General features: G+C 41.5%; 1 protein-coding gene across 1 annotated transcript in view; it reads right to left on the reverse strand.

Moving 5' to 3' along the window:
* LOC147678095 (hydroperoxide isomerase ALOXE3-like) overlaps positions 1 to 12,043 on the reverse strand; it is a 194,875-nt gene that overhangs the window by 62,028 nt on the left and 120,804 nt on the right. Inside the window, exon 6 of the mRNA XM_086946570.1 lies at positions 11,859 to 12,031. Within this exon, the coding sequence (XP_086802696.1) occupies positions 11,859 to 12,031 (173 nt within the window). The remainder of the gene's footprint in view (positions 1 to 11,858; positions 12,032 to 12,043) is intronic.

A 12,043-nucleotide genomic window follows, 5' to 3' on the forward strand; every position in this document is an offset into this window, starting at 1 on the left:
AACACAAGCATTCTGCAGTACGAACAAGAATATCTTCTTCTGAATGAAATAATATCTCTAGATCAGTATGAATACATCATTTACACTGACGGATCCAACTAGCCTGTCATCCTATCAATACGCAGATGCAGTCTCTAGGAGATTGCATGGCACAGTTGGCAGAACTAAAAGCTCTGAAATTGGAACAAAAAAATACGGATCAGGAAATCCCCACACTTATTGTGTGCGATTAATTTTTCTGTGTCCAGTCAGACAACAAATATCTTTACTGTTGGGACCAGGATGAGTTTTGAGATTCATAAGTTTGCACAATAAAGCATCGGATGCTTTGGGATCAAGTGGCATAACTAAAAAAAGGCTTGCCACAGGCTCATGTGGTTCATATATTGAGTCATCAGCGTGTTGGCGTGAACGTTGAAGGGAACTCAGTGGCTCATATAGCCTCCAAGGCGACAGTGAGAACTGCTGCTGTTGCTGAAATCACTCGTTCTAGCACAAGGATAGACGGACAGATAATGATAGCTATGAACACTACGCACAACAGCTCAGCCTTGCCACAAGGTTTTCCACTCAAGTACTCCTACAAGTTAGATACACAAAACAAACCGTATGCTCAAATTCCAGGAGAGGGGGATAGTGTAATACCAAATATGGATCGCAGATTAGGTTTAATTCTAGCTGCACCCGAGGGTATGGGTTCAGAATATGCTGGTATTACTGTGACTATTTCACTACTGAAACAATGTTATTGGTGGCCGGGTATTACCAAATAAGTATGAGGTCTTTGTCCTTAAGTATGACATCTGTCTGGAGATTAAGGGGATCCAACATAGCACGTCCACCACAGACACCTTTACTGATATCAACCAGACCTCTTGCATGTGTCTATTGGGACCACTGCGGCCCCTTACAATATGATGGGGCTTACAAGTACATCTTGGTGGTAGTGGATTCATGTTCTATATTCTTGCGGGTTTGGCCCCAGCGCTCAGCAGATGCTCAAACTGTTATATAGAAATTGCGAGTCTTCATCAACACATATGCAATTGGCAGATTACATTTCCACTATGGCACTGCATTTTGCTCTTGGGAAGTTTGAGTGTGGTCTTGGGGTACTCCTATCTGTATCATCCAGAGGGAAATACAATTGTGGAGAGAAAAAAATGTGACTTAAAGCGATCCTTAACAGCAAGGGTATTAGGCTCGGGTGGCAGGTGCGTCAATCACTTGTATGACTTCTAGAGGGCACTTAATAACATGCCAACAAGTTCCCTGGGAGACTGTATTCCATATGAAGGGCTGTTTGGGACTTTAATATTGGTACCTTGACCACAATTGTGGCAGCACAGAGGTGCATGAAAAACCATTTGACATCAATGATCGTTTGGCTGTTTTACAGGATCTCAATGAATTCCGGACATCACACGCAACATCCAAGTGAAACCACCACTACTGGGAAGTGAAAGCTGTTCTAGCAAGGTCTGCCTGTGTCCCGAAGATTGAGGACCTGGTCAGAGAAAAGATTGTGGACAAAAAATAATTTAGGCCATCTTACACAGTGTCTGTACCTGTCCAGGCTATGTAAGGTACAAGAGCAGTATTTCTACCACCTCTTGCCAGAAAGAAAGAAAAGAGATTTGTCTCCATTGATCTGATGACACTATGTGGCCGAAACTGAATAGCAGGCCACATAGGCTCCTGGGTAGCTGCCGATCCCCTCTCGCTACCACACTGGAAGTTCAGATAGAAAGATTAATAACTTTTGGAAATTCTACCATCCGTCGTAAAGCAGTCAGCAACAATGGAATGCAACTCATGCCTGTTGAAATTGAACAGCAACAACACACAATTAAACAAAGATCTAAATTTGGCCTAATACAGCCATCTATGTGAATATGTCTCATAACCAGTCTTCTGCCAGATCTACAAAACCTGCTGAGCTACCAAAGATAGATCAAACTGCGTCTAGCTATTTTATCGATTTTGATACCTTCTGTCTGGATCCAAGTGAAACCAAGTCAACGCCAGCTCCTGTTTCCCACAAACAAAAACTACATGCATTTTTTCCTTTGGCAGAAAAAGACTTACTTTGTTTCTCCATGGCTACAGCTCTGTATTGCAATTGGTCTACTTTTCCTAGTCCTCCGGATAGGTATAATGACTGGCTTTTTCCTGCTCCTGAATGGACACTATCTTCCAGAATGCTCTGCAGTACAAAATGTGAACTTGATCCTGAAACCACATGCATTATCACACGTGAAACGAGAGTCCTGTCCTTAGTAAACATTACAGCAATTCCCGTTCCAGAGGAATAGTATGGTATATGGTTTCATATGATGTGTATGGTCCAACTGAACGTTTGAAAATACTACACTTGTTTAAAATTTCTTTGAGAAATGTTATCACCTCCAGTACTTTCTCTGATGATTTAAAACAGTCTGCTGCATTCTCCAGTAATGAATTGCATGATGATACATCTGATTTCAACACCATGTATTGTTCCCAACACTATGGTCATCATTTCTTACACAAAGCAAGTATCCCACACAATGTTTTCTCCTACCATCAATGATAACATTGCCCAGCAACAACAAAAGGTAGCTCAACAACATTTGCGCAGAAGTTTGCATATTTTTCTGAACTGAACACTTCAGACCTTACATCTTATTATAAGTTTGCAACTACACCTGCAAAAAAAAATATGCTTACTAACATGAAACAGATATACTCTGCTTCCTTGATTTCCAAGCAGTTTTTTCAGGGTTTCGAATTTTGTAGGGATACCATAGACACAAAATCTGTCTGGGTGACTAAAGATTGGCAAGTTCAGGGAACTGAGGGCCAGATGTAGGTGGCCATTTCAGGCCATTTACCGACCGGTAACAGCCGATTTTGGCCATTACCGATCGGTAAATGGGTGACAGGTATGTAGGGGGAATTTTTTTACCAAATCTGTAAAATTACCGATTCGGTAATTTTACCGAATCGGTAAAATAAAAATTCGGTAAATTTACCAAATCTGAGGCACCCAGATGTAGGTGGGACTCTTCTGAGTCCCAGAGGCTTTACCGAATCGGTATTTTTCCATCAAATCCAATTTGATGGTAAAATACCGATTCCGGTGTGCATGCACATGTGTGCATGCACACCTATGCCATGTGACAGGCAGACCTGCCCTTAGGGCATGTATGCCTGCCACATGGCACCCGAGCCTATTTTGGGGGTGCCAGAGGGTGTCAAAGTGACACCCCCTGCACCCTTGTGAAAATTGATATTTACCGATTCGGTAAATACCGAATCGGTAATGCCCATTCATTCCTATGGGCTTCAAAGCCCATAGGAATGAATAGGAATTACCGATTCAGTATTTACCGAATCGGTAAATACCGAATTTTTCCGATTCGCTATTCCAGCAAATCTGGAATACCTACATATCCACCCCTCAGATTTACTGATTCTTAATTACTGAATCGGTAACATTCGGTAATTTTCGGTAATTAAGAATCGGTAAATCTATTATACCTACATCTGGCCCCGAGTCCCTATAGAGGGCATGCCTCATACCAAAGCAGAATTTTTTTCTGAACAACACAGTGTTACAGACTTCCTGTCTTGGGTTAGTCAAGATAAAGGACTTGAACACAGCTCTGATTCCCTCCCTCACACACTTTGAGGGGTGGCGAAATTATACATAACACAGTGAGGACACGCTAGATGACATTATATATGATGGCTCATATAACCCTTCAGACCCCAATTGAAAGGGATGGTTGGTTTGGCCTATCAACACAAATAGGTTTCAGTAGAGATTCAAGTGTACCCCCAAAGGGTTTAGTATCTATAGACCTGACCTATGTTACATACAAACAGAACAATCAGGGGTAGTGATATTTTACAGTGTTGGGAAGTTATGCCTAGATTGCCTAAAAACCTCAACACTGTCCCAGGTGAAACAACACTTGTCCCTACTATTAGAAGACATGGATTTTACAGATTTTTTGTTAGGTCCCCAGAAACCATGTCGAAAGCACTTCCTTTATGCAATTTACAATGAGGTATGGAAGGTCTCCCAGCAGGAGGCTGCTGAGAGATTCTGTGAGATTGACAGGGTTAACCTCAAAAGTCTATGACTGTGGTCGTCAATAGTAAGGCCACACTAACTTCCAGGATTTATTCATTGGGCAGCATTGTGTCTTCTGCAATCGATATAATAGAACAGGAGTTGTTTATTCTCCAACATGGGCAGTCGCAATTGCCCTCTAGTCTATTATTGAGCTGGACGCTACAATCACTGTGTTCTGGTCACCTGCCAGTATGTCTCTGTTTTCTGCATATAATCTAACAGAAAGACAGACAACAATGGTATGAACAGATGCAAAATATACAATGCTGCACATTGAAAAATGTGACCAATTGCAGTTCACCAGGCAGAGTTACCCTCCACAGCATGGTTAATCCATGGCCGTATTGCATTGCCAGTCACAACATTCCAATTTCAGTACTGCATCCAGTACCACAAGGTAAGCAAGTATGAGGTGTTAGGTAAGGAACACATACATGAATCTTGGGAATTGACGTACAGATTTAGATGCAGGAATGGGGACACTGAAGTCTTTCGCAGCGGTTCCGACTGTGGGTCTCTGCTTTGTCAGGATATTATGCTTCATGGAGCATGTAATGCTTTGGTTGCAAACCTCTCGTGGCACTTGAAAGGATTCCCGGCAGACCTTATTTATCCAGTGTTCAAACTACTCTTGAATGGGCATTATCTGATGTTGAATGATCAAGGTTGTTGTGGGATGCTGCCAGGCATTGCATATCTAGTCACAGTAATTTTCAGGGTTACTTGCTGTATGCAAGTATTGTTTCCACTAACCCACACAGTCAGGGAGGCACCGCTATGGTCTTCGTTGAATGTTTCTCTTATACGGTTTGATTCTCTAAGCAGACTAAAAGCCATGCTTTTACAAAAGGATGTGGCCTTAACCTCAACTAGAGAAACTTTTGATCTCCAGGTTGCACGGTCTTCAGTTGAGATACAGGCACTAGTCTGAACTAACTTCCCACTCCATTTCAGGGAAATGGTACATCAGATCTTTAACATGTCTGATACGAATGGGATAGTACACCTATTAAGGAGCAAAGGTTCTAAACTATGGAGCACCTTTCGGACAAGCTTCGGAGTTATTCCATCCTTTAAACACTCCGTATCATTTTTAGAGGGCTTCTGATGTTCTTACTACTCGTAGTGGGTATCCTGGTTTTAATTTACCTGCTATGCAATAGACATCCCCACGTCCAAAGAGGTGGAAAAAGCACTCTTGGTGCGACGTTGCCGTGAACCTATTGTACTCCATCTGGGCACAACTCGGCTTCAGGAACTAAGCGAGCATTGGTTCCTTTCGCTCAGATCAGTCTGGATTGACTGCCTCTTGCCTTTACTCTGCTGCCTCTTCTGCAGATACGAATGCTTGTTGGACATCTGTCGGTTGCATCTCCAGATGTTAATGTACCACTGGACCCATTAAAGGCCCACATATTACAGTGTCCTCCGTGTATTCCAAAATTAATATCACCATTTTTAGAGCCGCCACGACGTCATGTAGTTCCTACAAATCTATATAGGATCTGCGAGTTTAGACATCATAAAGTAAAGATATGGTGTCCAATCTAATTCCAGACACCCCCACAGGATATGTTAGTCTGTTAGTCCTGCCAGCTCACAGTGTCACTACAAGCCCCTCTTACCAAGGAGAAAATAGCTTTTGGCAACTATCAAACATGACAACCATGGCCCCTCGGGGATCGCAAAATCAGTATAGTAATTTTCGCTCAGCCACTCATACTAGCTTTGTCTCAGAGAGATACACAGAAAAATGGTGGGGACGTTTTCAATAAGTGGTTGTTGAACCAGCATCATTCTATTGTAAAATACGTGCGCTGCAACAACCATAAGAAAGAAGCAAATGTATTTGGTGATTAGCACCAACAGAGCAAATAAAAAGTAGAATTCTGCCATAGTCCTAATACAATAAATATATGCAAGCATATAGATACATGAAAATAATAATGCATTCTCCTGTGATGCAGCTCTAACTAGATGTACCTACGTGTACTTAGCATGTAGGTAGGTGTGAAGCCAAGAATCCCATTTAGATAAAACCAACCCCATACCTGATGTGGGAGAGTGAAGGACCCGTCTTGGTCTCAAGAAGGACACCCCGCAAGGGATGTCAGACCACTGCATGCTGGAGTGTCTGCATGCAGGTACCTCAGCGTCTAGCATCAGTGTGTCAGCTTGGAAGTCTTTTTCTCCTCTAGCTTGCCCAGAGAAGATGTAATGCTTATATACCTGAAATGTAGCCTCAGGGGTTCTACCTAAAAGTGTAGTGTTGGCTTGTCAGGAAGGATGATGATAGAGGTGACCTTTATAGAGAGTTATTATGCAGAAAATGGTAATGCCGCAGTGATACTGAGATTCCTCATGCATATTACTTGAGGCTAGTTTTCAGAGAAAACCACATGACACTCATGTAGCGCCTAACTAAGTAAAAGGTCAGCGATAGATCCGTTATGCAGAACAATGGTAAGACAGATGTAGGGAAAAGGTTGTGTAACTTTCTAGGTCTATATTGGGGTACACTGGGGTTTGTAATAGTGGGATGCTCCAGCTCCTGTCGGGATTGACAATGGCTTGGCAGCAGGCTCAAAGGCATCGAATGCTTCCTCAGATCTTCCTCAGAGCTGGCTGCGGGAACCAGGGAAAATCACCTGATCCAAAAGGTGTTACAGGGACTGTCATCTGCGAAGGCAAGCAGAAGTGATGTAGTGTCTCCCACACAGGACACATAAAGATTTGTTATGGGAACAAATTGGCCTTTTTTCCAAAACAATCCAAATTGGAATTCAACAACATCATTTTGTTTTGTTTTTTCTCTCTTGCTCTCACTGAGAACTATGTTTGCTCGGTTGGTCTAACATTATATTGACTATTTAGCAGACTTGTAAAACTTTTTTAACTTTTGCTACATTTATAACATACTATGTTTTTAGATTTTTTTATTTACTCATATTTTTAGCAATGTCTTTCATGCATTAGCATTTGTTGATAATATCATCCACTCAGATGACGAGTGGGTGTTATGAGCCCCAATGTACTCCAATATAGGCCTAGGTAGTTACACAACAATTTACCTACATTTGTCCTACCTTGTTCTACGGCTTTTTTAGCGCTCATCTTTAGCCTAGTTAGGTGCAGAATAAATGTTGTGTGGTTTTCTTTGAAAACTGGCCTCATTAATTATGCATGAGGATTCTTAGTATCACAGCAGGATTACCATCTTCTGTATAATAACTCTGTACAAAGGTTACAGACATCATCATCCTTGATAGGCCCAAAACACCATGACACATCTAAGTAGAACCTACAGAGTATCTTTCAGGTATATAAGCACCACATCTATGCTTGGCAAGCAAGAGGGGAAGCTTCCATGATGACATGAGACGCTGAAGTCCCTGCACGCAGAAACTCCAGCACACAGTGGTCTGACATCCCTTACAGGGCATCCAAATCAAGACCAAGATGGGGCCCTTTGTTCTTTCCCCTCAGGTAATCGGTTTGGCTCTTTCCTAGGGGGATTCTTGACTTTACACCTACAAACATGCTAGGAGCACTTAGGTACAGTTAGCTAGGGTTTGCAACTTAGGAGTACGCATGATTGCTGTCATGTATCTTTATGCCTGCATATATTCACTGTTTTAGCACCATGGTAGAATTCTACCTTTTTTTTACTGTATTTTTGTTTGTAATCATATATGTCTGTTTCTGTCTAATGGTTGTCGCAGCGCATGTATTTGATACTAGAATGACGCTGGTGCAATAGATGATTATTCAAAACGTCCCCAGCGTTAATTCTGTGTATCTCTCTGAGATGAAATGAGTACGAGTGACTGAGTGAAAAGTAATGTACTGTTTCCACGATCCCTGAGCAGTCAGTATTTTCTTGTTCGATAGTTGCTAGAATCTTTCCTCTCCTTGGTAGAAGGCATATAGTGACACTGTGAACTAGCTAGTCCAAAGACTAACATATCTTTTGGGGGTGTCTAGAATTAGTCTGGACACCAATCCCTGAGTTTATGTTGTTTAAACATACAGATCCCATGTACTGCCAGGAACTACAACACAAGGGAAGTATCTGAAGTTCCCAAAAAAATACTGAAAGAATACATCCCTACTACAAAAACAGGTGACTTGATATTTTATGGACTATCTAAAGTTGGACCACTCTAAAGGTATAGGACTGGACGCCTCATTGACCAAATTGTGATAGTAACAAGGGCAGTGAGGAGTTTGATGATGTTAAATTCATGAACTCTACAGAACGTAAAGTAAATGTTGAAATGAGACAGCCGACATTTGGTTAGATATCTTTTGTGTATTCGACCAATATAAGATTAGAGGGAGGTATCTCTTAAAAACAACCCATATATACAAAATACAATGTCCAGTAATGCTCAAGTGTATTATTGTACCACAGGGTAATTTTTCATGGTAGAGAACCCTGTTGTGTACTCTTTTCTAGTCCAGCAGTACTCCAGTATTAGAGTTGTGGGAGTGTTGTATAATGTCTACCCACTAGTGATTTGCTGAATGACTTAAAGCCTAGTAAAAGACACTTCCTGTCACAATTCCTGTTCCTGTGAATAACTATAAGTTATATCTGGCAAGGCCTTGTTGTACAGATTAGCAAGATAGCAGGCGAGAGCCTTGGCAAATAGTTTCTCTGCCTGCCATGTGGCTCCTCCCAAAGGTTCATCACTTCCAACACAGTTAGTACTAAACAGTAAAGGTAAAACACCCCTTCCAGTTGGTCCCTGCCCTCTGAGATCTGTATTTACAAATGATGAAACCAATGGTGTAATTACCTTTTGACTTCAAGCAGTCAAAAAAGAAGGCAGGGGGCAGATTGCCATACTTCCCCTTTCAAGAGGCTGTTCAGACAGAAGGCAGCAGCAAACAGCCTATCCTTTATCACAGTTGGTCTTTGAGCAGGAAAATGTTGTGACAGATGCCTTTCAAGCTGGAGGCAGGGTAAAGCTCAAGGAGCTAAAGCTCAGGATGTCAATTGACCTGAGTGAGAGTGAAGTATGTAGCCTATTCACAAATGTATCACTGCTGCATTCCAGAAATCCCAGCCAAGGAAGCAGAATAGAAGCACAAGGTTAAACCTGATTCAACTGAAGGCAGGACTTGTATACAAAAATAATTTTTACAGTCAGTGAAAATACTGGGTAGAACAAGGACTACATTTATGAACTCTGATCGCCTCACCACCTAGCCCGTCTGACATGCCCACACCACCTTATTGGGTGATTTCAACCTCTCAGAAAATGCAAGCTCAAAAAAACCACTCTCATCAATGCACAACATGGTACAGTGTCTCACACAACAAATTCACTATAAATCCCACACCCTGAACCTTAACTTCTCAGCATTTCACTTCCACCAATTCAAAGCAAACCAAGATTGCCCTTGGACTGGACGAGACCACTTTGCCACCCGTCTCCCTGCTCAATGCCCTTCTTATAATTCAGTCAATATAAATGAGAAGACCAACCTTCGGATGCCTAGAGCATTTTTCCATGGACATGCTTGAACACATTTTCCACCCCATCACCGCCACGCCCGATGCAAACATCATTCTACACAATGGTAACATTGTTTTGGAAACCCATGTGAACATCCACTTCCAAAGTCCAACAAAGCCTTCAGCACAGACATTTGACAAAGGCTATCATTGAAGATCCTGTCTTTTTAAAGGCTGAGTAGAAGCATGTTCACAGAACTAAAATGCCTTTTAAGTCTAGGGCTACCTGATCAACCACAGGCATTAGACACAAGAGCATGCAGAAGAGCATGTCACCTTCAGTGCTTTGTTAGGGAAAAAGGGGGAACCATCATCAGAAACTTGGTTTCTATCACTAAAGAGCATTATTGGGTACTTCTGAGACAAGTGATGTATGCTGCAGCTGCCCCCTCATACGCAACCTAGTAGCATCTAATTGTTCTGAAACAGAGTCTAGCATCAGGAACAAAAACCTAGGATGCATTACTTGTGGTCGGACTAGGAGAGATTTCAATACTAGTTAATCAAGTTCAATGAACATATGCATGAGGTACATTTATGAATCCTTACATTTAGTCATTCTAAACATTTACATCATAAAATATTGCTTTCATGTCATTCATATTGAATGCAAATTTAAATAATGTTTGATATTTCAAAGATGGAAGCCAAATGGTGAATGTTTGGTAGATCATTCTCAAACCAAGGAACCATCCACACAGTGCGAGTCACACTGCAAATGAAAACAAACATTAATTAAAATGGGGTGGCCATCTTTGAACTCTAGTTAAATGGGGCAACAGAAGGATGTGATGTCAATAACACCCACTGCATGACAACTGAATGTGGGAGTCCAAATCTGGAGAGTGAGCTCGTTGTGGCACACTTGTTTCGTCTGTCTGGCATATAGATTTTGCACTGCTGGTCTCTTTATAATTTTTGATTGAATATTGTCCCTGGCACTATCCAATAGGGCATTTTAAAGCTGTCCCCAAATTCTGAGCTACTCATATCCAACTTCAGAAATATTAAACAGAGTAAGCTGGCCATTATAAGCTCAGATTGCTGCTCAAGGCCAGGATATGTATGGACAGTAAGCTCTATTTTAACTAATTGTTTGCAATACTATCATCATCAACAAACCCAACAAGGTATGGTTGGAACACAACCATTGCTCTCACCTATGAGCCCAAACTCCTCACAAAGAGCATCCTACCCACACACCTCTCTAATCTCCAAAACAATTTCTCCGACAGCTGTACTGTATATAGATTTAACACATATGCCACACTAGCATTCTGAGCCAATGCAACTACAGCTGAGTACATGTCCAGCCCTCATGCACAACACAACTCTTCCCACAAGAGGACAACACTCCCCCATACTTCCCAAACCATTTCGAATGGCTCTGGCATGCAACCTCTGCAGGCAAAATCACTACAAGACCACACAAATTATCTTTACACCCTAAACAAATGCTAGTTAACATTAAGCGCTACAAAATGCTGGTCAGGTCTCAAGTGAAAAGGATGCAATAGAGGCAAATTAACCAATACAGGCCCAGAGTTCTGTCTCAGATATAATGAAGAATCCCATAGGCGACAACCCCCTGAGAAAGAGTGGTCAAGTAACTCACATTTATCTTACGATAATCCAAAACAAGCATTGACAAGGTTAATAGGTATGTCTTTGGACATGCTGGGTGTCCAGAGAGTAACAAGAATTTTCAATGTCCTAAGCTAAATGATCTTTCATTATTTGTGTATCCACTACTGTAGTGTGTGTATTGAATGCAACTTTACTGCTGTCAACTCTGCTGTATTGCACTGTGCATGAAAGAAGCTTGCACTGTTAACAGCATGTGCTATACTTGGCGTTTGCTGCCGGTTGAAAACAAAAAATGTAATTGCTAGCTGTACACCATGCATATCTGAGACAAATAATTTGATTTCATTAGATGTACTTCTGAGATGTGAAGTTGTAGGTCATGTATCACAATACAAACACTCTAAATGATACAATAAACACAAAGAGAGAGATAGAGTCCTCTAGGCAGAGAGCAACCCTACTTTACGTGCAGTTTAAAGGGTTAGTAACAATAGATATATAGATATATATACACAGTCAAACCAGACCTAGAAACAAAAGTAAGATCTGATGGAGCCTCCAGTTGAATCCATTTTATACACACAAGTTTGTAGGCCTTTGGAAGCCAAGGTAAAATGTACATACCTTCAGCTCCTCTGTAAGGTTGGTCTTTGGCGCCAGGATGCATTTCACCATGCTGCCCGTCACTGGAAAGTTGTCTGGGATTTTGTTGCACTTCTTGATCATCATTGGATCAATGCCATTGAGGAACTGGTAGCCAAAGAATGCATCTTCACTCCAATGTTGGGACACATACTCTAAGCAACAGA

This window comes from Lissotriton vulgaris, chromosome 12 (assembly GCF_964263255.1).
Source record: "Lissotriton vulgaris chromosome 12, aLisVul1.2, whole genome shotgun sequence".
Taxonomy (NCBI): Eukaryota; Metazoa; Chordata; class Amphibia; order Caudata; family Salamandridae; genus Lissotriton; species Lissotriton vulgaris.